The 27,230-nt window shown below is 34.6% G+C and overlaps 2 protein-coding genes across 2 annotated transcripts; one reads left to right on the forward strand and one right to left on the reverse strand.

Moving 5' to 3' along the window:
- Positions 1-668: 668 nt before the first annotated feature.
- nr0b2b (nuclear receptor subfamily 0, group B, member 2b) lies at positions 669-8,708 on the reverse strand. The gene is made up of 2 exons (XM_056480149.1): positions 8,035-8,708; positions 669-1,085 (listed from the first exon to the last, which is right to left on the reverse strand). Exons 1-2 carry the CDS (start codon positions 8,516-8,518, stop codon positions 826-828), a joined length of 744 nt encoding a protein of 247 aa, XP_056336124.1. The 5' UTR covers positions 8,519-8,708; the 3' UTR covers positions 669-825.
- Positions 8,709-10,446: 1,738 nt separating this feature from the next.
- nudc (nudC nuclear distribution protein) lies at positions 10,447-23,182 on the forward strand. Its single transcript, XM_056480479.1, has 9 exons — positions 10,447-10,617; positions 11,145-11,222; positions 11,423-11,638; positions 13,797-13,868; positions 13,956-14,069; positions 17,778-17,972; positions 18,055-18,138; positions 18,298-18,416; positions 22,924-23,182. The coding sequence occupies exons 1-9, from the start codon at positions 10,543-10,545 to the stop codon at positions 22,973-22,975; spliced, it is 1,005 nt and encodes a 334-aa protein (XP_056336454.1). The 5' UTR covers positions 10,447-10,542; the 3' UTR covers positions 22,976-23,182.
- Positions 23,183-27,230: the final 4,048 nt, after the last annotated feature.

Raw genomic sequence — 27,230 nt, forward strand, 5'->3', positions numbered from 1 at the left:
GCAGTTCTGAAGGCAAAAGGGGATCCAACCCGGTACTACTAATTTGTACCCAATAAAGTGGCTGGTGAGTGTATGTTATTTTGAAGAATGTTGTAAGCTGTTACCCATTGATTCCTGCTGTTGTCCTGCTGAGTTTAGCTCCAACTCGCATAAACACACCTGCCAGGATGTTTCTAGTATATGTAGTAAGGGCTTGATTAGCTGGTTAAGGGTTGGAGCTGAACTCTCCAGGACACCGGCCTTCCAGGACCACGTTTGGACACCCCTGGTTTATATGATGAAGGTGGGATTTCTGACCTATACTACTTCCAGCTACCAGGAGGCGATTGAAAATGTTTTGGCTTCATTTTTCTGCAGTTGTGCAGATGACAGTTTATGTCAATCTTTTATATGATTGTCAAGTCAATCTTTTTTTTTCTGTTGAAGCTATTAAAATATTTGAGCATGATATCGGCCATGTAGGTCATCGGTTTAATCTCCAACTATCTTTAAATGAACAATTTTCTCAAAAATGTAAATTTTATTCCAAACTCCAGACTGACTTTCACATTCCTATGGAACATAAAATATTTTTTTGACCCCGTAATGAAAAATTAAGCTTATGCAGTGACTGGTCTTTCTATATTTTATTAGCTTTAGGAAATGAATAACAGTAATAGAATAGATCGCCAACATTATGCAGTGTTTGATATGTTTTAAAAGGTAAAAACGACAACTCTTTGTATAAAGTATTTTGGGCTTTTATTAGTAAAACTCTAATATGGATATCTATGCCAAAAAAGACAAGTTGTATCTCTTAGATTGTCAAACACTCAGTAAATGTGTTTATAATCCTACATTGTTGTTGATAATCTCACTAAGGAGTTCCTGGATATTCATCTTGCCCATGATGGGTCTGAAAAACAGTTCTGTCACCAGGCCTCTGGCCTCCATCTGTAAAGTGCAGGCTGTAAACAAAACATCCATGAATGTACAGTGATCTCCGGAGCGCTGACGGGAGAGAATAAGCATGTGCAGGTCTTTCTGAAGTTCCTCCTGCAGTCCCATTATCACCAATGAGCTCCTCCGTCCAGGGCTATCTGAAACTGATGGTGGCACAACATATTGTGATGATCACTTTTACATTTCAAACATTAGATCATGTAAAGACAACCAGAAACACAGTATAGAATTCATGCTACACTGCACATTTCATTCAGGTTGTTCCAACAAGTCAATTAATTTAACAACAGATTCAAGTGGATTGGACATTAAACAATTAAGTTGGCCCAAAATTATCTCAAGAATTGTGTTGTTTAAACAAAAAGTAAAATCCTATTTTTGAGTGTATGGTGACAGTTACAGTATGTGGGCTATAATAGATCATATTTTGCAGAGTAACCTGCAGTTCATCACAGTTCAAATTAACATTTAATAGAATAAATGAAAATTTGTATCTATTTTATCTTTTTTGCTAAATATTTTGTTCGAAATATGTGCTATTTTCCTGTAGTTGTACATATATAGTTTTTTCTTCATTATTATGAAACGTAACTAAAATATAAATTTTCATTAACCTACAACTTTTTAAAAGGTTTTCTGATGGATTTTGAAGGAAATTATATGTCATTAGTCCATAGTTAGTATATTTCAAATCATACGTACAGTCAGAGTTTTGATTCTGAGAAGCTTTGTGAAAAGCTGTTTGTTGAAATAAAAATAAATAAAAGACAATCTGAAATGTGTATTCGAAATGGTAAACCTCCACTATGGCAAGCTGTATTGACATTTAATCAATAAAACATGTTGGTTTTAAATTTTAAATTAAAATTTTAAATTTTAAGTGTCTTAAAATGCCAAATTTGTTTTCTGTGATTTAATTTAAACTGAAATATGGTTGGACAGATATCTTATTTTTAATTTATTTTTAGTTTTTCAAAAATAGCCAGTGGCATTTCATTTATATTACAGATCTCTGTCAGTCATTTAAATTCAGGTATAGTACATCTGTTACTGTCAACAACAGTCTATAACACCAATGCTGAATCTTTCTCTGATTCAAAATACAACCCCAAATAAGGAAAAGTTGGGACAGTTTATGGAAAATGCAAATAAATAGAAAAGTGGTGATTTCCAAATTTACTTTGACTTGTATTTCATTGCAGACAATATGAACACAAAATATTTCATGTTTTGTCTGATCAACTTAATTTCATTTGTAAATATGCATCTTTTCCTGTCATTCAGACCTGCAACACATTCCAAAAAAAGTTGGGACAAGAGCAGTTTAGGGCTGGTAATCAGGTAAATTGGTTAAATTATGTGATTTGAAACAGGTTATTTCAACAGGTGATTGTAATTATGATTTGGTACAAAAGCATGATCCAAGAAAGTTTTAGTGTTTTAGGAGCAAAGATTGGCAGAGGGTCACCAGTTTGCCAACAAATACGTGAGAAAATTATTGAAGTGTTTAAAAAAAAAAAGTTCCTCAAGAAAGATAAGACATTTGGCTATTTCACCTTCAAAAGTGCATAACATTATTAAAAGGTTCAAGGAATCTGGAGGAATTCATAAGCATAAACTGAACAACCATGTTCTCTGATCCCTTAGGCGTCACTGCATCAAGAATCGTCATTCATCTAAAAGTGATATCACCACATGGGCTCAGGACTACTCTGGCAAATCTTTGTCAAGCATAATACTCACATACACAGTATGTTCCATCCAGTATGTTAATGCCAGAGAAAACCGTACTGTGCCAAAAGGAAGCCTTATGTTAATAGTGTCCAGAAGTATTTCAGGTATTTTTGGAGAAATGTATGCCATGTAGTGGTGGGTAAAGCGAGGTTTCATGAAACACTGAAACAGTCGGAGCAAATGTGTCGAAGTTTCAAAACCCCACTCTACGGTGACACCTAGTGGTCATTTCTTTTGTATTGCACTGAAATAGCTTCAGCTAAGAAAAGTTGAGCAAAATGAGGTATTAAACCCTGCTTTGTAAACTTGGATCTACAAGTGATATAGAGGAGTGGTTATGGTTCCTGACTACCGTGTGGGGATACTGGCTTCAAATCCAAACTGATGAAGCTTTTTTTAAAATGCTTTAATATCAGTTTGAAATGCTTACTACTTGTACCGTTTTGTTTCAACATGGGTCTGACATCTGATTAAACACTTTGTGAATAAATATGTCTTGTTTTGGTCATAAAACAGGGTTGTTGCTAGATCAGACATGGTTGTGGCCAGAAGTTAACAATAATTATTTCTATTGTTCAATAAATTTTCCATTGTATTTTGTTAACAATTACCCAAAACCTAAACCCAATCATCACAGTTCTGTAAAATATTCATTATTGTTTTACAGTGTTACAAAAATGATGCTAAATTGATGGCGTATCAGCAGCTGTATCCTATCTAGACTACACTTTAAAACAGTAACATTATTAAAATACATAAAATCATGAATTCGTAGTATTTGTACAAGTCGGGATTCGAACCCAAAAGTCATTGAAGCTCAGTAACAACATGTAAACGCACAGTCTACTAGCCTATATGAGACAGAAGATTTAACAGACCCTGTTAGTCAAACGCAGATTCGCCAGGTCTCAAATCGCTTCTGAACTTATCGATGTTTTGAATTGATTTAGTCACGTGACCAGGTGTTTCGAATCCCTTTAGTCACATGACCTGGGTGTTTCGGATCATGCTTAGATGCAGTGTTTCGAAATTCTTGCACTTCGGGATCTCGACACTGTGTCGAAACGTCAGTTTCACGTCAGCCATCGCTAATGCCATGTGCTCTGGACCAAAGACGAAAAGAATCATCCAGACTATTACAGCAACAAGTCCAAAAGCCAGGGTCTGTCATGGCCTGGGGTTGTGTCAATGCCCTTGTCAATGCCTAACTTGCACTTCTGTGATGGCACCATTAATGGTTGAAAGTATAGAGATTTTGGAGCACAGTACGCTGCCTTCAAGAAGACATCTTTTCCAGGGACACCCATGCATATTTCAACAAGACAATGCAAAACCACATTCTGCACACATTACAAAGGCCTGGCTGCAGAGGAAGAGGATACAGGTACATGACTGGCCTGCCCGCAGTCCTGACCTGTCTCCAATAGAGAATGTGTGGCGCATTTTGAAGCACAAAATGCAACAGTAAGGACCCCATAGTGTTGCCCACCTTAAGACTTGTTTGCAGGAAGAATGGGGCAAAATTACACCTGAAACACTTCATCACTTGGTGTCGTCCCTAAATATCTTTAAAGTGTTGTGAAAAGGAATGGCAACATTACAAAGTTGTAAAGGCTTTACTGTTACAACTTTTTTGAAATGTGTTGCAAGAACCAAAATTGGAATATCTGTTTATTTAAAATCACGAGGAACGCATTTAATAATGTGCCGCTGTATTGTCTGCCATGACATACGAGTCAATTTAGATATTGCTACTTTCTTTGTTTTATTTGAGTCTACCCTACTGTCCCAACCTTTTCTGATTTGGGGTTGTGCAACTTTTAAGAGGTGGGTGTGTGACATGAGTGTGTTTGTGCATGCTGTGGCTGTTCATTATTCCTCTTTGGGGCTTGTCATAGTAAAGAGGGTTTTTGTGCTTTCATCATCCACGGGTTATATATATTTTTATATTTAAATATTTAGGCAAACCACAAGGTCAGTTGCATGTGAGTAAATGACCGATATCAGCTGCAGCAATAGTGTCCTGTAGGGAGCTTTTAAGTCTTCCAAAAGTGAATTTTGTCAGTGTTTTTGGAGCATAGTTTATAAATTAAATACTAACATAGTGATACTAAAACACACAAAAAAAATCATTTTGATTTCAGGGGGACTTAAAGGATTATTTGACACAAAAAATTACAAACCATTATGAGATCAAATAAATTATTTTAAAGAAAGCTGTAAACTGGTCACCATTGACTTCCATAGTGTTTGTTTTTACTACTATTGAAGTGAATGATTGCAGGTTTTCAGCGTTTGGGTTCAGCTGAGGAAAGAAACTTGTATATGTAAAATTGAAACCACTTGAGTGTGAGTAAATTAAATAGTAAGTAACAGTTTTGAAAGCCCAAACTGCTCTTGGTGCTGAATGGATCCCAACGTGGGAAAGTTATCCTGGACGAGCAGAGCAGTAGCTTGCTACATCATCTTTTATCAGAAGAGGATGCATTATCCATTTCAAGGTACTTGATTATTAACTATTGAAAGTTAAATGTTATTATTACTGTTTGTGTGTACTATATTGAAAGCCCTGAAAATTGCATTTTCCCTACATCTTATACTAACCTACAGGGATAAAACCACAAACCTGATAATGTTAGATGCTAATATAAATGTTTAATCAGTTATATATGTCACACAGCAATTAAATAAAAGCCTAAAAAATTATATAAGAATCGTAACATCTGCTAGCTTTGTATAATAATAGTAGTAATATATGCTAATAAACAATAATACAAAGCCCTTAAACATACATGTCCTTGCGTAGTTTTCAATTCAGGTGAGATTTTAGTGATGCTGTGACCACTCAACTGATGTCTGTCAGCTCATGTTAATTTGTGGTTTATTTTATTTTTTGTTTGTTTGTTCATTGTAGGTTGCTCTGGACAGAACGAGCTTTAATCCTCCTTGATAATCTTGTTGAGAAAGGTGAGAAAACAACAGCTCTGTATTTTGTAATATGTACATGATGTAAAAATGCACGGATACACACACTTAAGCAGTATCATATACTGTAAAGGTGTCTTTACATCACCATATGTCTTAAAATCAAAATATACATTTGTAATTCTTCTGTAAATACATTTAAACATCTCTGAACAGCACCGGTAGTGTGTAAAGACACAAATGCCTCTTTCAAAAGTGTTCCCATGCCTTATTTGAGCGTGAATTTGGTATTAAACTCTGCATCAGGCATGAGGCCACAGGTAAGTACAGATGACTGATATAGAGTTCAAGCACAGTTTAGAAATTTCAGATCTCTACTCCTGGAACATTTGGCCAAATAAATTGAGATATTATAGACATTAACCTTTTTATAATAATTATTGCATTATGACAATTTACTGACAGGTTCCAGTTATTTCAGTAGAAATCTGTGATCAAGAGTTTGACTCTTTTGCAAGTTTCTGAGCATGAGAATTAAGCACACTGATGAACATCAGTGCACAATTGACCCTGTAAAATGGACATTATTTGCCCACCAAATTTGCAAATGTGATGCACCCTAACAACTCACATAAAAGACTAATCCTGCAGCTAAAAGTGCGCATTTTCATAGTTTTTTTTCTCTTTATCTGTTTAAGGTACCTCTGGAGATGACCACTTGCAGCCTTCCAGTTATCTGTTCTCCATTGCTAAACTGGGTAAATACATGATTTTTGTTGTTATTGCAACATTTACATGTGCAAATTTAAATTTTCTGTTTTAAGGTTGGAGCAAACATCATTTGGTATATGGAGGAGTAGGTAACTAAAGCATTATTGGTGTGAAATTCCATAGCATTTTTTTTCCCCTGTTGAAGTCAGTGGGGATTTTTGATTTGCTTTGTCTTTTAAGTTATCATTTCTGGTCAGCAGAAAAAAAAAAAATACTACTTGAGGCTGAATAAATGACGAATACACCCAAAAATCGGTGAAACACTCATTCAGCAGCAGAGGCGAATCCATCATGTCCTGGAGCTGGGTCAGTTGGCATTGCTGTGTGAAGTTTGCATGTCCCTCACAGTCCAAACGCATGCAGTATAGGTAAATTTAATAAACTAAATTGGCTGTAGTGTATGGGTGTTTCACTAATTTTTGGGTGTATTCATCATTTACTCACTCAAGTTGTTGATTGATTTTTATTTATTTATTTATTTTTTATTTATTTATGCTGACCACAAATGATAACTTTAAAGGACAAAGCAAATCAAAAACTTGATAGTCCCCACTGACTTCAACAGAAGACAAAAATGCTATGGAATTTCACTGTGGACCAAGAATGGTTTAGTTACCTATATTGTTCAAAATATCATGTTTTGTGTTCATCAGAGGAGAGATTTAGAACAAGGGGAGGGTGAATTACTGATGACAGAATTTCCACTTTTGTGTTAAATATCTCTTTAATGAATCCAGTGTGCTGTTTGTATGGCATGGATTTAAGTGCTGTTTTTGTTTATTTATTTTTAGATTGCTCAGGACAGGTATTTTATACTTACACACCAAAGAAACTTTTTTTGAAGTTTGGGGAGATGCATCACTGCAGATGCTCTCATATTGCAAAAAAAAAAGAAGTTCAAGCTAACATTTAATCTGGTGAGACAATCCTGGTTAACAACTGTTTTAATCCCAATTTGTAGCATTTCACCTTTGATATGAGGGGCTTGTTTTAAGTTTAATTATTGTGTTTTTTTCTGTTTGATATAAAGACAGCCTTGGAGATGTTGCTTTAACAACTCTGCCAGCTATCCTTTCTCCTCTGCCATACAGATTGTGCAGCAAGATGGTTCGGCCCTCATACTAGGAGGCAAAACAAGAATTTGTTGATCTGCGACTTCTAGGTGCATTATTTATGACAATTAATTTTGGACTTTATTTAATTCATGTGTGTATAGTTGTATTTCGTTCAGTACTTAGAGGAGGAGGAGCAACAGAGACAGAACCCTCTTGTCCTGCTGCTTGGGGATGAACTAAACTGCTCTCAGGCGTTTGTTATTGTGGGAGGTGTGCCACTAAATTCATGGATTTAAATAAAGCTTTGCCAATGTAATGAAAGCTGTGTATTTTCTATTTACATATAAAGATTACTACTATAATAATAATAATAATTTATTAGTATATAGCGGTTAAGCCACTTTTTGGCAAAATAACCCAACAAATTAGTTATTTTTATTACCCAAATTGTTGGGTTAACCTTATCAACGGATTGGTTTAAAATAACCCAACAGAAGGTCGGTGCCAAGTAGACCCATCTATGGGTTACCTGTTGGGTTATTATTAACCCAACTGTTTTAAGTGAGTACAGATTTGAAGCACACTGTCATTTCTTTTAAAATCTTACCTTGACTGAACAGTATCGCTCCCTTAAGACAAGTATACTCTTTCTGACTCAGCTGCAGACTCCATACTTTGTCTAGAAACATCTTGAGTTTGTTCACTTCAGCCAGAGTGGGCGGACATTCGTCTGGTTTCTGCTGACTGCTCAGCAGTATGTTTCTAAGGATGCTGCCAACTGGAAAGTCCATCACCTCAAAAGAGATGTTCTCTTGTGCAAGACCCAGAATAAAGAGAGGAACCCATCGTTTCTGAAGAACACTGAGCCTCTCACTAGAAGACAGATTTTGGCAGGAAAGTGAGCTCTGCATGAAGTGAATGCTTTTCGTCAAGACCCAAAAAGCAGCACGGCAAGTGATCTCTAGGTTTTTTAAACTCACAAAGCGCTCAAAGTGACAGCGGCATGGTTCTGGAGAAGTGAAGTACGCAAAGTCAGGTTTACGAGTCAAGATATTGAAGAGAATCCCATGAGGATGAAGGTGTTTTCTCATTTCTGCTAATTTAACTCCCAATTTGAAATGGTTGTTGTTGTCTCAGGTTTTTTCTCAGGTTTGCACACTCAAATGACTCCAGTTTGATTCCTCAGACCTATTTATAGCGGTTTCTTGAATAATCTGCAGCCTTGACCTTATTGAGAGTTGCACTGTTTGCTTTGAAGAAAGAGGTTTCCTCCACGTGGAGCTGGTAAGGTTCACGCAGCAGGAGCTGATTCACGTTCAGCACAGGGAAAGCAGAGGTTAATGACATTTATCATGTTTAACGGTCATTAACTCAGCCTGTGCCAAGTCACTAAGGACTAACAAAGTCATATTATCTCAGATTTGGCCCCAACTTTCAGTATGTCACTAAAGACTAGTAATAATGGATAAAAGTGTTTTGCTTTCCTTGCTAGTTTATTTGACTTTATTATTTTATTTTAATTTAAACATAATAATTATTAAGGGTCAAAGATGAAAAGGGAGTTTTCACTTTGATGAACAAAGTGTCATTCTTTTCTTTCTATACAATGGAATGAATATCATACATCTTTTTAAGATTTCCAGAAGACACTGTCCCACAAAAATGCTATTTAGTTGAAAAAAAATAATTCAGTGGTTTATATATCAAAAAAATCTTGTCAGGTGTTTTCTGAACAAAAAAAATTACATTGAAAGACTAACGTGAAGATCAAAGTATGGCCAAATTTTATGTTCATTTTCATCCTTTAAGAATATTGGAGAAAAATAGATACATTGTACTCAACTTTCTATATTCAATTCAAATTTTAATTTAATCTTTATTACAGATTCTAGGTCCAAATCTAAAAAACAACTACAACAACAACAACACATAACATTTAACAGACTATTACAATTTATAAAAATACAATATATGTAATTTGTAAAAAGATGGTCAAAATATGCTAAATAACATTTAATAATATAATTTGTTGCACCAAAATTGCATGTGTCAAATTCGACAATAATTTTAAGATCTTGCCTTGTGGCTACATGTTTAAAAGGTATGTTCATTTATTAACTATATCAGTATCCATAATATTATTTTATTGTATATTATAGCTAAAAACTTTTGAAATTCTGAGATAACAGAACCAGTGATTTGTTATCTTAGTCACTGGTTGCTCTCTTGGTCATTCACCTCACTTTATTATATTAATAGTCACCATCTGTCTTCAGAAGCAGACAAGTCAAATCAAAAGATAAAAGGTAATCTTTATTCAAACTAATAACATGAAAACAACATTTTAATTATTATGATTATTTTAAATCATAGAATTTCATATTTGTTCATATTTAAAAATCGTGTTTTTACTGATTATTAAATAATCAGTTAATAATAAATTACTCATAAATAATGGCTAGATAGCCTGATGCACTATCAATTCTATCAAGTTCACACACACACACACATATATATATATATATATATATATATATATATATATATATATATATATATATATATATATATATATATATATATATATATATATATATATATATATATATATATATATATATTAATGATATACAACTTTTATAAATGCCAAAATAGGGACAGAACAATCATTATTTACCCTAGTGAATAATTAATTGACTTGAATTGAGCCAATTTTGTGCCCTGACATTGATAGTCTTATTTACTAGGTTACCTTATGTTTATGGTTTTCGTTGCCAAGAGCATTTCTTATGCCTAACAAAAATGCAATCTCTAAAATGTATATTAACATATCACATCCCCCTGTTACTCACTTGTCTCTAGAAAGTTCCGCTACAAAAGGTTCCTCGCTCTCCTTTTGCGCGGTAAGAACCGCCTAACTCACTAAGATCATAAAACTGATTGGTTTGCGCGCATGTCCTTCAGATCTCCGTGATCTGATTGGCCCTCAAGCTTCTATGGGCGGTTCTTGTATCTAGGAAATAGTTAGGGCAACACACCGGTGGTAGCGTGATTCTTAGCATCACACGTCAAATCGCAGATTTTATTTATCTGTTATCTTTAGTAAATAGTGAAAATGGGTGATGATGACGAGAGATTTGATGGGATGTTGCTCGCAATGGCGCAGCAGCATGAAGGAGGAGTTCAGGAGGTAAATGTGTCAATATCAGCTGCATGCTAACAGAAGAGCTAACATAACTGATGCATGATGACTTGCTATAATTAAAAAAGATATTTATACATTACTTATATACTTTACATACATTAGTTATAATAGCACATGGACATGTACAGCTCAACATATGTAAACGGTGCGTTTTACCGTAATTTCTATGGGGTAACGTTACTCGAATGGTGTAAAATATGGAGCTTTGAAAACTTAGTTAATAATTTTTTTTTGCCAATGTCAGAATAGTCATTCTATAAACCTGTTTTCATAAATGTTATGTATGTGTATATATGTATATATGTATATATATATATATATATATATATATATATATATATATATATATATATATATATAAATATATATATATATATATATATATATATATATATATATATAAATATGTAAATGGTTTGATATATTTATGTAAATGGTTTGATGCTGTGATATTTCAGTATATGTCCTGCCATCTTCACATCCTATTTTTATTTTCTTATATTTTTTTACAGCTGGTAAACACATTCTTTAGTTTTTTAAGGAGGAAAACCGATTTCTTCACGGGAGGAGAGTCTGGAGCCCCAGAGAAGGTTTATTTTATTACATTTAACTCTCCATTAAAATATAAAAATATATATATTTGGAGTTTTTTTGCAAAGATTTGCTTTTGTATTTTTGAAAGATTTAAAAATATATATATTTATCAGTAACTAGCATTTTAATGTCTGGTTCCTCACATTTAGCCATCTGAATCATTCATTGAGTTGCTTTTTTTTCTTTTGCCCTACAGCTGGTTAAAGAGGCGTTTGCTCATCACAATCAGCTCGCCCTCCAAGTTCAGAAAGAAAAACAATCTAGACAAGAAAAAGAGAAAAAGGAGAAGGCTGAGAGAGCTGCTAAACTGAAGGAAGAAGAGATGAAGAAGAGGAAGATTGATCCAGAGGAGCCCAGAATCAAAGAACTCACAGATGAAGAGGCAGAGAGACTTCAGTCACAATTACAACAAGTGAGAATATACTTAAACCATTACCAACATTGTCTTACAATACCAAATATAACTAAATACTTTTGCACCTAAAAGGTATAGTTCACCCAAAAAAATGATTACTCCGTCATTTACTTGCTAACTCCGTCCTTAAAAGCTAACGAGCTTCGGCTCCTTGTCTCCTCTTTGAGGCTGCTTTATCAGGAATGGGGATCCATTAATGTGGAGCTAAACCAGTGCTCAATCGAGCCTTTTGCTTTTGCTGACTTTTGTCTGCATGACTCGCATAGAGTTTTTAAAGCTGTTTCCACATTAAAATGATAAAATGTACGATGATGCCGGTTTACCATTCGTATAATGGTTGCGTATGATATATCATTGTTTGACATTGCAGCCCACCATTATCAGTGTAAAATATATTCAAACCAACATCTATACATATGAAAACAGACTTTGGTGTATTTAACAAATGCTCAGCTACACAGAAAACATTCTATGAGTGAAAACCAACAACAACACACTGGCAAACATGGCTCCAAATATGAAGGAAGGTCCTGAAACTGTCCTTTATTAACTGTAACCAAACGGAACAAACACAAATTCTAAATAAATAATAATTTCATCTTTCAGACAAATTGTAGATACAGCTACATCCTTTAAATGTCAGTCCAGCTTCTCTCTCTCATTTTCACATTTGGTATTCTTATCACCTATCTTATTGCGGATCTGTTCTCCTCACGTAGAAGCAATCTACCATGTGTGGAAACATAACTTGTGTGTCGGTTTTCTTTGTAATCAAACTAGCATGAAATTCAGACAAGTGAAATATTGCACATAAAAAACAAGATGCATGTTTTCTTTTTTGAGCTAGCAGACATGGTAGAAACCTAAATAAACCCAAAAACAATCAGCAAAAGTGAAAATTTCATCCCAGTGCTTCCTCTAGGATTTATTCCAGCTGTGGCGGCAGACTCTGTTGGGCCTTTTACACAGATCTACCAACTACCTGTGGCGTTAATTCATTGACATATGTCATGAGCGCAGTATTACAAGTCGAGATCGCATTCATGTAATACGAGCATGTGAATCTCTGTGCTCGAGCGCCGATTTCCTCTGTTCGTGCACAAAACTTCTTGCGCGCCCTCAAATATACGCTGCTCAAGTGCAGATTTTCATGTGCGCTGTCAAATAAACGCTGCTGAAGTGTGATTAAGTGCGTTTATGTAACGAGTATGACTCCAACATTTATTAGATTTGATGAATATTTGTGAATGTCTCCAACAGACCTACAGAGCGGCATTGATGCGCCCTGAAGTAAAGTGAAACGGTTATAAACTCCAGCAAGATAAAGTCATTGTATGCAGAGCCATAGACCTTTATCTATAAATAAAATCTAATTAGAGAAACTGTGTTCATCATAACTGAAAGCTACGTCGCGTTTGCTAGCCTCACGCATCACGCACCTGTCAGTCAGTTAGCTCGTCGCCTTAAAGGGTTAAACAAATAACGCACAGGTAATTCACTTACCTTTTAATACATTTTGCTGTGATTATAACCCGCTATTAAAAAAAAACGGCTGAATGTTTTGAATGAGAAGCTGTAATGTAGCTGTGGTGGGATGAATTTTGGTGTGGCGCCCTGCCATGGAAGAATGAATATAGAGGAAACCATGCATCCAGTCACTTAAAACATAAATTCAGACATTTTTTATTGAAACTTGAGAATTTGTGTTGAAAAGGTTGACTGAATTTATTCTGATTGTTGTATTAACAGTGGATGTTCATCACAACAGATCGTTAAAAAAGATGATTGTTACATATATCTGTTTTGGTGCTTTCTTTTGTCACACTGTTGACTTGAGTCCATTTACTAACATTGACCTTATTGTAAAGTGTTACCTATTGTAATATAATTTTGCAATTTCATTTGTTTAAAAGAATTTATTTACTCTGAACATGCATATACAATAAAGCAATGCACTGGTATTTTTTGTCTAGTATTTATTTTTTGCACTAGTATTATTTTTAGTATTTTTATACCTGTTAAAGTAATCATTTTCTGCAGCTTACCGCAATATCATGACAATACTGTATATCCTGATAAAAGCTTATGGAACTAATCGCAGCCAAATCTGATACCGTCATGAACCTAAATGTAATCATCACTCTTCATTTTTCAGACTAAGCAAGAAGAGCAGAAAAATTCAGAAGTAGCTGAGAAAACAGATGCCGATTCAAAAGACAAAAAAGGGGTAAGCAATGTTTATTTGGTTTATGAAATGAAATAGTGTATTTTGTACCGCTCTAGATAGGTGTGTTCACTAATGTGTGTTTCTCAGTCGGACTCTGAAGGAGAGGAAGATGAAAAGGACAAAGACAAGGTGAAGCCAAATGCCGGAAATGGAGCAGATCTCCCAAACTACCGCTGGACTCAGTCCTTGTCTGAAGTGGATGTGAGTCTTATTTTTTAAAATAGAAATGCATTTTTTTTTTTTGCTTTGAAATAGGGCTGCACGATTAATCGAGAAAAAAAAGACCACAATCTCGATTTGACCCCCCACACGATCTTAATCCAGCATCTCTATGATTCAGCCAATTATATTATCAAGTTCAGGAGAGAAGCATAAATGTTCAGCAACGTGGACACCTCCAAACGGCATTGAAATAGTCACATACTGTATTTATAAGGTATAATTCACCCCAAAATTATTTAATTTTAGCCAGAATTGTGCAGCCCTACTTTGAGCTAACGGTGTCAAAGATCGTTTCAAATCCGCTTAAAATGACACGATGCCAGGTAATTGTCATAATGCGATGAAAACTCAATTCAGTTTGTCAAAATACTTTGTCTCAATGTCCCTAAAACAAAGTAATTACCTCAGATGCTACACAAAATATCATGATGTTGAATGTACAGCTGTGGTACTCCAAAATGGCTAAAATAGGTGCGAGAAGGGAGTGTATATCTCCTATCCTGCATTTAGATCAGTTTGGTCACTGCATTAAAAAGCACTGTGTCTTTAGCGAGGTAGTGCATTATGGCGTTTCTGAAAGAACCCGTATTATGAAGATACTTGATATTTAATGATATTAGATAAGCTAAATTCGTTTATTGTTTATACTTGGTTATCTCCTGGGTAGGGTTGCACCAGCTGTTCATAAGTTATTTCTTAAACTCGACGGTAAAGTTCACACTAGGGTCTTTGTTACTACTAGCTAGTTTGTAACTAAATTTGTTAACATGTTGTTAAAGCAAACCGTAGTTAGTTGGTTGTAAAGTCATGCGTATAGTCACATTGAATGATGTAACATCTAATAAGAAGCATTTAAATCGCTAAACTGCTTTAAAATTCTGCAACTAATGCATCTATATATAACTGTCCTATGAAAATAAAATGACAAATTATATTTGTATACTACATTACATACACTGCATCGCAAGCCGTGAATGCACGTGGAGTTATCAAAACTTTAAACTTAATTTTTTTGTGACTTTGAAACCAAAATATTCACATAGGACTGATGTCCTGTTTTTCTTTAGTATTAATTCGTCCATTAATGCTTCTGAGGTGGCAGACGCCATCATCCCACTCATCCACGCTTTCCTGTGGGCATTTTTTTTGTGGGCGTTCCACATAGATGGTTTATGATTTGATTTTGATTAATCGCACAGCCCTAATGCATACAAGTACAACAAGATGCATACTGGTTTATTTACCTTTAAATAAACTAGTGATTAACATTATTAGCTTTACCACCCTTGGGACAGATTGTGTTTTTTCCTCTTTGAGTTATACAGACACATAGGGGTCTGCTTTCGAATCACTGTTCATGACGCTTCAAACTCTCTATGAATCTTTTGTTTCAAATGAGTGGTTTATAGCACATATCAATTTGACAAGGGTCATGTGATGTGATGTAATTTCAGTAAACAGAGCTTCCTTATGTTATAATGGTTTTAAAAATTCAATGATTCTCCACTGGAGGGCGATTTGTGCAATACTATAAAATACACAATCCATCATGCAGGTTCATTGAGAATAACCCCCCAGTGGTGAATCAGTGAACGAGTTTTATCATTTTTTCCTGATCTCGGATCAGGCTTTTGTAAAATGAAAAGGAATAATATTAGTTAATCTTCTCCCACACAGTGGCTCAGTGGTTAGCACTGTCACCTCACAGCAAGAAGGTCGCTGGTTTGAGCCTCAGCTGAGTCAGTTGACATTTCTGTGTGAAGTTTGCATGTTCTCCCTGTCTTGGCGTGGGTTTCCTCCGGGTGCTCCGATTTTCCCCCCAGTCCAAAGACATGCGCTATAGGTGAATTGAATAAGCTAAATTGTCCGTAGTGCGTTTGTGTGAATGAGTATGGATGTTTCTCAGTACTGGGTTGCAGCTGGAAGGGCATTTACTGCGTAAAACATATGCTGGATAAGTTGGCAGTTCGCTGCTGAGACTGCAGCTCTGCAAAAGACATTTGGCCAGGGGAGAAATGGAAATGATTGTGCCCAACTGAGTCTGGTTTCTCTCAAGTTTTTTTCACTTTCGCCAATTGGTGAAGTTTTTTTTCCTTGCCGCTGTCGCCACTAGCTTGCATGGTTCGGGATTTGTAGAGCTGTGCATCGATGGATTGCTCTTCAGTGTTTGGACTCTCAGTAGTGACTTAAACCACACTGAACTGAGCTAAACTGAACTGAACTTAAACACTGAAATTTGAACTGACATTGTTTCTATTTACTATGATCCTTTATGTGAAGCTGCTTTGACACAATCTATATTGTAAAAGCGCTATACAAATAAAGGTGAATTTAATTGAATTTCGCTGTGGCTATCCCTGATGAATAAAGGGGCTAAGCCAAAGGAAAATGAATGAATGAATGAATGAATGTCTCCCATTGCCCTGTTTAGCAGAGCCCACTGTGGAACAAACAATATGTAAGCCTTGAAAATTTCTGAAAGAACCCGTATTATGCAGATATTAATTTAAGGATATTAGATAAGCTAATTGCATTTATTGTTTATACTTTCAATTGAATTTTGCAATATGTTTGGAAATAACAACAAAAAGACTATTCTAATACATGTTTTGCCTGAGTTTTTGTTTCATTTACATGTTTTTACCACCAGGTGACCCTAGCATGTGATGTTGCAAGCACTTCGAAACACTGAGTACATTTATATGGACACCAATAATCCGATTTTAATACGATTAAGACTATACTCTGATTAAGAGTCTACCAAGCAAACAGATTTTAGATTCATTTAATCCAATTAAGGTCATAATTGAACTAAACAGAAATTGAATTACAAATCGCAGCACAGACATATAAACACAGCAATCAAACTATTACTATCATGTAGGATTTTCACCGCATTTTGCGACAGGATAGTCTATACTCACACGGCTGTTTGACACTATTCTCTGCACCTCTCGAGTCAATACAGGACCACAGTCACCTGCATCGTGAAATGCAGTTTTTTTTTTCTCTCTTATTCGGTGTGCGGTATGCTCTTCCAGCAGTTCATACGTGCATCCAATATCTCTTTTGTCACGAGGGCATGCAGGAAATATTACTGAATGAAAGTGAAAGTGCCAAACTGCAGTTAAAGTCATCAAATAAAAAATGAAACGCACGAAATTACTTGAAACTCCGGAGGAAATGTGGATAGCGTGGTGACGCAATGTTGTTAAGCGAATTATGTTCTATTACATGTAAAACGGGATCATGAAAGGAACATTCAAAAAGCAACTCACATAAGCACCTTTATCGTATTATTGTCTCATTCAGAATAAGGCAAATAATTTGATATCTGATGTCCATGTAAATTTAGTCAGTGAATTATTTTGTGAAGCAATTGGTTCAATTCCCAATCACCATTATGATGAAGAAGCCACTATAGCCGTAGACAGTCACACGATGTCCAAAAGAGATGTTAACTGCATGCTCCAGTCAGACCATTAGCAGTGATACCAAATATACAATCAAGCCTGGGTGACGAATAACTGCCTCTCAGCTGTCTTTTTACTTCTGAGGAATCAGTACTTGTTCTGTATGTACAGTTGAGGGAAAAAGTAATAGCCCCCCAGAGAAATACTTATAGTTTTTTATTTATATATATTTGTAAAAATATTCTTTCTTTCCCTCTTTGACGTGTTCATGCAGCTGATTGTGCCTTTCGATGTGAGCTTCCGTCTGAAGGGGAAGGATGTGGTGGTGGACGTGCAGCGGCGCACACTGAAGGTGGGCTTGAAGGGTCACCCGCCTCTGATCGATGGACAACTCTTCAATGAGGTCAAAGTGGAGGAGAGCTCATGGCTCATCGAGGATGGGAAAGTGGTCACCATCCATTTCGAGAAGGTGTGGATGAGATTCTGCACAAATGACTATGTTTTCTGAGCTTGTGATTTGCTCAGATTATGAATGATCTGTTTTTGTCCAGATAAATAAAATGGAGTGGTGGAACAAGTTAGTGACCACAGATCCTGAAATCAACACCAAGAAAATCTGCCCAGAGAACTCCAAGGTATGAGCAAAATAGTTTTCTGTCTCTTTTGTTTATAGTAAGGGTTTAATTCAAACTGCAAAATTGAACTTTAGGATCAATTAAATATTTAATGATTTTAAGACAAATGATGAAGCACACCTTTAATGCCATGCTGTGTTTTTAATGGGATCTGCTCAGCTGTCAGATCTGGATGGTGAGACGCGCAGTATGGTGGAGAAGATGATGTACGACCAGAGGCAGAAGTCTATGGGTTTACCCACCTCTGAAGAGCAGAAGAAACAGGACATCTTGAAGAAGTAAGAGTTCAACAATATCAAAACTATCAAAGCAAACTGCCAAAAAGCTATTGAGCTCAATGACATTTCAAAAATTCTACTTTACCCTTTAAATAAATAAATAAATGAATATTTTAAAATGTATACAGTTAGAAAACAGTGAATTTTTTTATTATAGTTATAATTTCACAAAACATACTTTAAAAATATACAAACCCCACACAAAATATCATTGACAAACAAGGAAAAAGAAATCTTGCCTTCACTACTTTTTAGCGAGGAGAGCAATATTACTTCAGTGGAAATCACCAGCCCTACCAAAAGCTTCCAAGTAGATGTGTGATCTGGTTTTATATTTGAAATTAGAGAAAATTAAATATCTGTCCAAATAGTTTGTGAAACATCGCAGCCTAAAATCACATATCATATTTATTTAGAAGAGCACTATAAATATGTCAGATTATTGATTTGTGTTATAATCAGGGCTTGACATTAACTTTTTAATTCCCCAGCCACTGTGGCTAGTAGTTTTCCAACATTTAAAGCCACTCGCCATTTTCACCTGCCTCAATTTTGTTGTTGGAAAAATATATTTTATATGCATAAATTTGACTTTGGCATGCTAAGATGGCTTGATTTAGAGCTTGTGTTATGTCCACATGCCTCCTCATTAATTTCACTTTTTGTGTATTGTGTGTGACCTTGCTCAATGAGCATGAGCAAATAGGTTGAGGTTTCATAGTGTCTCGTTGCAATTAGTTTTTACATCTACAGGGCTCAATACGACGGATTTACTAATTTTTCTTTGGCTAGACCAAACCAATTTTTTTTCTTGCGACAAAATTTAAATGTCAAAACAAGCTATATATATATATATATATATATATATATATATATATATACGTACACTTTTTATTCAACATAAATGTATTTAAAAAAAAACAATTGACATTTAAAAATTATTGTCCTGTATCTAAAACGCACAGTAGTTTGTTCAGCCTAAAGGTCCCAGTTCATCAGTTAACTATACATAAATGGAGAGTTAATGCGGCTAGACTATTAAAGCAATGTTATTGTAAAGGATGATCAGCTGTGTGCACAACACTGAAGCCCTCGTCAGTCAGTGAGGAGAGCCTGTGTCTCACCCTCTCATTCCGTATTCACCTTCTTTTGCTCGCACGAACAGTTGTCAGTCGTGCTGTTCACATTTGCACGCATATTGACCAACAGTCTTAAACTAAATTTCTAATCTTTAGTGATGTTAGAAATTATTTTCAACTGGCCAAAGTGGCTAGTTTAGGTGGCTGTTCAACCTTTCACAGCTGAAATCTACCCGCATTTGGTGGGTTGGTGGGTGTTAATGTCAAGCCCTGATTATCATGTAAGTATTTATTTATTTGAACTATTTTTACAATTGATATTGTCTATTTGTAAATGAATGCAATACTGTAAAGTTAATTTATATTATTTTTGTTTTATTCCATCTTGCTTTATTTTTAGCCATTCCTGTTGTCATTTTAATGTAACTTCTTTGTTAATTTATTTCGGCGGCAAGGATCATTAAGGGAAAAAAATACAACCTTGATTGTACAAAATATTTTGTTAAAGCTTGGGGAAAAAAATCACACACAAAATCCCCCCAATATTTCAATGGCACTTAACTAATTTAACAATGTTTACCATATTAATATCAACACGAAGTCCAAATACAAGTGTGTGTTGGTGCGTCTCAATCAGCTCCAGAGTTCGTTCATCAGTAGGTCGTGTGCATGAATTCTGGCAGTGATGAGCTTTGTTCACCACACATTTGGTCACTGACTGTGACATGAGAACATCCTTGTTGTACAACATCAAAACTGGAATTTATAAACAACAACAAAACTAATATTTTTCTCATAATAATTTTACAAAGTTTTTAAAAGTACATTATAGCTAAATCATTTGATTGTTTCATATACCAGGAACACATCATCCATTAAACAATTATAAATGTTTGCTAGATTGCTCCTATCCTGTCTAGCTATGTTTATTCATGGTAAAAATAAATAACTGTTGCTTTTTAGAAAGTCGTCTATTGATTGTTGATGTGTTTGAGGATTTGGTTCATGTGATTCATAACTTGAGCATCAAAATGCCTGCTAAAGGTGCTTGTTACGTAGCGGAAGCACCGCGCTACGCACATAAAGATAAGGATGACCGTCTATTAAAAGAGGTCACCCGGAGTCCCCTTTCCTGCTCCCCAAGCACACACAAAGGCCAAGTTGTCGAAAAGGGGTAACTTAAGATTATCTTAAAATTAAGATTTAGTAAACATAAATATTTCCAATATCAAAATCAAATGTGGTAATGGAACAAAAGGCCAAAACAACAAACAAGTACGCTACCTAACATTTAAGCATCACTTACCTAAACCAAAAATAAAATTCTGTAAATAAAATAACAATTCTACCCTCCTAGTCTATCCTTTTAAACAGGAGAAAAAGTGACAAAAGAATAGGGCCTTCCTTATATCAGTCAGCAGTAAATAAACATTTAGCCACAGCTAATACAGAATACCATTTTATTACAATATTTAACAGAGAATCTCACCACCTGACTTTGGAAAAGGGTTGCCGACAGGAAAGAAACGCTCAGCCACCGCTAATGCAAGTTACCGTCCTATTACCGTATTTAACAGAGTATCTCACCAGATGACTTTAAAAAGGGTTTCGGACAGAAACACAACAGCGAGGGGAAACATGAAGAGAACTCTGAACAGCGCCAACAGCATACTTTTAGAATTGGCGCCGCCCCTCTCACACCTGCACCTGATCTCCGCTCATGTGGAGAGAGAGAAAAATAGACGGATAAGAGAGGATACAACACACAGGAAAAATACACATCAGCATTGTCAAAATAAGTTACTCAATATGCTAAAGCATAAAAATACCATAATATGTTTGCAGATCTTTAAAAAACATGCCAAGGAGACATACTTGTTTATCCGAAAAACAATGCTGAAGTCAGATATTCTGAAAATGTGTTTTCCGTGCTGGAACGCTGTCTTTGTTTTGGAAATTTTGCCAGTTTATCCAATTATATTTCAGCACAGCGGGTTGCCTTGTTGGAAAATCGCATATTCCATTTATTCATTCAGAAAGACTCTCAAAGCATGCGTCCGTGATTGAAATGTGACCTCTGGTGGACAGTAGCAGACTCCGAAATGAGACAGATTCAGTTCCACATAAGGTTATTAATTAGCAAATAAAGTAAATATAACAAGCGTAAGCATTCGGTGAGCAGGTTACATGGTAACCCCGTGTCCTAATAACATGCTTTGCAGACGAAACATGATAGAATTTTAAATACAGCCATTCAGATGCGCCGAATATACACTGACTCACGAAATGGTAAGGTTTATACTCTAATTAATACATATTAACCCTCTTTAACATTATTATATGTACACGCTGAATCACTCATATGTAGATGGAACCTGCAGATGTTTTTTGTTATTTCTGCAGAGAATTTTGGTAAAAATGTGCGGATTTCTGCTGAATTATTTTGGGAGTATCATAACTAAACCTTAATATGTGAAATAAAAAATGATATATTTTTAACTTTTATTTAAGGTTTAAAATGCAAATCCAATTAGATTCACTTCATTTGGTAAACAAAGCAAGTCTCTCATAATATATCTACTGAAAGACAGAAAATATTACTGTACAAACTGCATTGTACATAAGATAAACATTTTCATATTAGTCAATTATATTACTGTAATTTATTTAAAAACTGAATAAATATAGATTTACACACATACTCAAGTAAATAAACAGAATTAATGATGGGCTAAAATCTGTGGAATTCTGCATGCGCAGATTCCATGTGGGCCTAATCATGTGTTTAGTTCTAAAGTTCAATTTCAAATGGTTTATTTTATTTGCAATATCTGAGGTGAACTATCTGCTGCTGCTTTCAGTTGTATGGCTATAAATGTCATGTAAAATGGCTTTCAAACTCGCTTTAATTTCAAATGATTTTCCCAAAATATGTCAAAATAAGATTTGCCACCAAAAGTCAAAAGTTGTGGCCAGGTTAAGCCTCAAAATCAACCCAGAGTGGATGAAAACATCCCCAACAGCACACAAGGATTGTTGCATTTTTCAACATTTTTAGACTCTCAGTGACTTAAACTGAAAGAGAAATTAATAAAAGAAAGCATTCAGTCCTTTGAGAGCTGTATACTTAAAGTTAACTGAAGTCTACAGTTCTTGGGGTCAGATTTATAAAATTTGCATAGAAACCTTTGTTACAGTGAGCGTACATTTATGTAGTTTCTTTCTTGATGATTATGGCTCATGATGATTTAAAGTGGATAAATGTGGTTACTTAGACTTTATTTACAGCTGCTCACGTTCTTCTGTCCAGTTTATTTTTTATAGATCAACTTTTCCTTTGGCTTATGCACATTTCCATTTGTTTTCTGCTTATGTCACATTTTTAAACGAGACCACTCATCTCCTGAATGCGTGTGTGTGATTTGCAGGTTCATGGCTCAACATCCAGAGATGGACTTCTCTAAAGCCAAATTCAGCTGAGAGACGTTTGTTCTGTGTGAACACATCAGAATGATCATCTCTGTACATGTGATCCTGATCTGCTTCTGATCACGCCATCCGTTTGAGCTGCTTGTGTTTGCTTCGGTCACTGTTCGATTAATCAGTTTCACTGTTGTGATGGTGGAAATGTCATGAGACACCATGTCTTGCTTTTGTTGTTTTTTTAATAAATCATTTCAAACCCTCTCAGGTTGTGATAATTTGACTTATTATGGTAGGCAATGTTTTATAAAGGATCTGTTGATGCAAGTTTTGATGCAATGGCTTTTTAGATAAAGCAGGACTTGATTTCATGACTCACAGTTATGAGTGGGTAAAATTACTTAAAATGACTTTGATTAGCGAGTTTGAAGTGTAACATAAACACCACTTCTATTAAAATAGAAAGAAATATATATTTATTTTATAAGATATATTTTCCGAAAGCTGAACTATTTTAATATTTGAAGTATTTAATCGTTGAACTGATACACTTGATTAACTGATGAAGCAGAATTCATCTCAAGCACCACAAGATGGCAGTGTTGGTTATTGAGTTTTTTTGGTGTGTTTTTTTTTGTTTTTTTTTTTGTGGGAGCTTTAATGTGTTATTCTTCTCCCGTCTACGGGGTGGCAGAATTGTGCCACATGTTTTTTAAACAGATTTTTATGGTTTTCCACGAATTAATTTGACCTATTATAGCTATTAAGTTGTTGCTAAATAATTCAATATGTGATTTTGCAAAAAAAAACAACAACATAATTTCATTTGTAGCTCTGAAGCCTTACATCGCATAACTTATTTATACTCGCTGTGTGACAGGGTGTAAAAACGTTACAGTAAGATCTACATTAATCTACTTTTCCCTATAATTTTCATACGGTTCCTCCAAGCTTTTTAAAAAATGCAGATATTTAAGACTTGACTTTTCCATTTTATGTATTTAATTTAATTTTGTTCATGTTATATCTTGGTCCTTCTACATGTAACATAATTCAATGATGTTTTCATTCATTTTTTGTTAGAAACTGCTTGTAGGCCTACCCTTATTTTAATTTTTTTATATTAAAAAAATATCCAGCAGCAGTTATTTATATTAAGTATTATATTCTATTTAAATGTAAAGATCGTTTCATTTTAAATTAATTCAGTTTGTATGTAGTAGATACTTTACCTTACTATTATGCTTTCTTAAGTAACCTTTATGTGTTTTATTTACCTATTTTGAACATTTAATAAATTTTTGTTCAAAATACTGGTTTAGCAAAAGTAAATTTCATTTAATTAACTATGCACCTTAAACAGACCTACATTGTCCACACAACAACTATGCAAAAAGGTCAATAAAACTAAACAATTCTTTGCATTTTTTTAAACAGATGCCATTGTCTTTTTCAAATGGTTCCACAAAACCAACTAAATGTCTCTAGATTAATGGGAACCAAAAAAGTTTTTTGCTCCCTTGTAAACTTTAACTGTTCATCCATTTAATTTGTCCAAAATATATATAACAATGTTTCTGTTCATTGTTTATTTATTTGAGCTTAGATTTACACATTCTTACAGTTACCATTTTCTAAGTCATGATAAAAGTCAGTACTTTTACTGTCCAAAAAATCAAACATTAGTAAATTAATGTGAATTCATAAAGTTTTAAAAATGTTTTACAAATATTTATATGCAGTTGAAGTCAGAATTATTAGCCACCCTGAATTATTAGCCCCCCTGTTTTTTATTAGCCCCCATTTGAAATTTTTTTTTCTTTTTTAAATATTTCCCAAATAATGTTTAACAGAGCAAGGAAATTTTCACAGTATTTCCTATATTCTTTCTTCTGGAGAAAGTCTTATTTGTTTCATTTCTGCTAGAAAAAAAGCAGTTTTTAATTTTTTAAAAAACATTTTAAGGTCAAAGTTATTAGCCCCTTTAAGCTATATATTTTTGATAGGCTACACAACAAACTATCAGTATACAATAACTTGCCTAATTACCCTAACCTGCCTAGTTAACCTAATTAACCTAGTTAAGCCTTTAAATGTCACTTTAAGCTGTATAGAAGTGTCTTGAAAAATATCTAGTCAAATAATATTTACTGTCAACATGGCAAAGATAAAATAAATCAGTTATTAGAAATGAGTTATTAAAACTATTATGTTTAGAAATGTGTTGAAAAAATATTCTCTCCGTTAAACAGAAATTGGGAAAAAAAATAAACGGGGGGCTAATAATTTAATAATTCTGACTTCTACTGTAAACATAGTTTTAATGACTACTTTTTAATAACTAATTTCTTTTAGCATTGCCATGATGACAGTACATAATATTTGAATAGTTTTCTTGCTAGTATTCAGCTTTTTAAAGTCTTAACTCAAATAATTAGGTAAGGTGGTTTATCTGTTGCAAATCGGAAAAAGAAATTCTAGAATTGGGCTAATAATATTAAACTTCATTTTGTTTTAATTTTTTAAAAATTGCTTTTTTCCAGCCAAACTAAAATAAATAAATTAAATAAAAATAAAAAATACCATAAAGGAAATGCTGTGAACATGTCCTATATATATATACTATATAAGCATTTCTCAGGAGGACTATTACTTTTGCCCACAACTGTACATACAGATCAAGTACTGATTCCTCAGAAGTAAAATGAGAGCTGAGAGGCAGTTATTCGTCACCCAGGCTTGATTGTATATTTGGTATCACTGCTAATGGTCTGAGCGGAGCGTGCAGTTTGTTAACATCTCTTTTGGACATCGTGTGACTGTCTACGGCTGTAGTGGCTTCTTCATCATGATGGTGAGAGTGTCTGTCAGCTGCATTAACTCCTGCAAACTAGCAAGTGTTTGTTGTATGTGAAATGGCACATATGTTTCCTAAAACTTGATAGTAACTTTTGCTTCTTGTAGGCAGTTTCACAGCTCGCTCGTCAGAACTGTCGACAAACATTTGAGGATGTTTAGCACAAGCGCAGCATGGAGATATGTGTTCAGACTCAAAAGAGTTTGTTTCAAAACCCTTCATAAAATATACCCAGCGAACTGAACGTAGGGGGTTGTATTATATATAGAGAGTTCATGCTTTTTTGTGGCATTAAAGAAGAAACACATGCTCACCTATTTTTTCTTCCAGTCATTTTTACTTACAAGTCTTTGTTACTAAAAAGTAAAACTAATATATTAGTAAGTTACCTCCTTCACTTTTTTTACTTAATTTTTATTAAATTCTTTTATTTATTTTTATTTTATTCACTGAAATTCACAGCAAAAATTCTCAAATACACATCCTTATTTTTCACATTAAAGGAAAAGCTTTTTGGAATATAAATGGTTATTTTGGCAATGTCACAGATACGCAAGTCTTTTCTCTGTACTTTTTTATCTTATTTGTTTTCTTCTATTTGTATTTTACATGTATTTGTATTTACTTAGTTTATTGTTTTGTTAAGTTATTATTATCAAATTATCTTTTTTCAAGACAAAAGTCTCGTCGCCTATTCAAGTTTTAGTAACAACAAATAACAACTTGACCTCTGGTTTATCATTTGGTATCAGAAGTGGCTTATGAATGGCAAAGGCCTCTAGATTACGCTTATTTTAGCAAAATAAAATATGATCATGCCTGTTTAATTATTTAATTAGGACAGTAAGCTCTGACTTTGCAAGACAAAAGTCTTGTCACTTAACAGAAATAATGTACAGTATAAAATATAAAGTCATGGTGCCGTGGAAAAGGAATTAATATTGTGTATGACTCCCATGAGCTTAGAGGACTGCATCCATACGTCTCTGAAAATAACCTATTAATAAAATCATCTGGAATGGCAAAGAAAGCGTTCTTGCAGGATTTCCGGAGTTCATCAAGATTCCTTGAATACATCTTCAATGCCTCCTCCATCTTACCCCAGACATGCTTAATAATTTTCATGTCTGGTGACTGGGCTGGCCAATACTGGAGCACCTTGACCTTTTTTGCTTCTTTGCTTTAGTAACTTTGATGTGGAGGCTGAAGTATGAGAAGGGAGCGCTATCCTACTGAAGAATTTGCCCTCTCCTGTGGTTTGTAATGTAATGGGCAGCACAAATGTCTTGATACCTCAGGCTGTTGATGTTGTCATCCACTCTGCAGATCTCTCGCACACCCCCATACTGAATGTAACCCCAAACCATGAGTTTTCCTTCACCAAACTTGACTGATTTCTTTGAGAATCTTGGGTCCATGCAGGTTCCAGTAGGTCTTCTACAGTATTTGTGATGA

Source organism: Danio aesculapii, chromosome 19, assembly GCF_903798145.1.
Source record: "Danio aesculapii chromosome 19, fDanAes4.1, whole genome shotgun sequence".
NCBI lineage: Eukaryota > Metazoa > Chordata > Actinopteri > Cypriniformes > Danionidae > Danio > Danio aesculapii.

Coding starts and splice junctions, on each gene's coding strand:
- nr0b2b (XM_056480149.1), bottom strand. CDS start 8,518: ATGAGAAAACACCTTCATCCTCATGGGATTCTCTTCAATATCTTGACT. Junction 1,086..8,034: donor AGCGATACTGTTCAGTCAAG/GTAAGATTTTAA, acceptor TGCCACCATCAG/TTTCAGATAGCCCTGGACGG.
- nudc (XM_056480479.1), top strand. CDS start 10,543: ATGGGTGATGATGACGAGAGATTTGATGGGATGTTGCTCGCAATGGCG. Junction 11,639..13,796: donor TTCAGTCACAATTACAACAA/GTGAGAATATAC, acceptor TTCATTTTTCAG/ACTAAGCAAGAAGAGCAGAA. Junction 13,869..13,955: donor ATTCAAAAGACAAAAAAGGG/GTAAGCAATGTT, acceptor TGTGTTTCTCAG/TCGGACTCTGAAGGAGAGGA.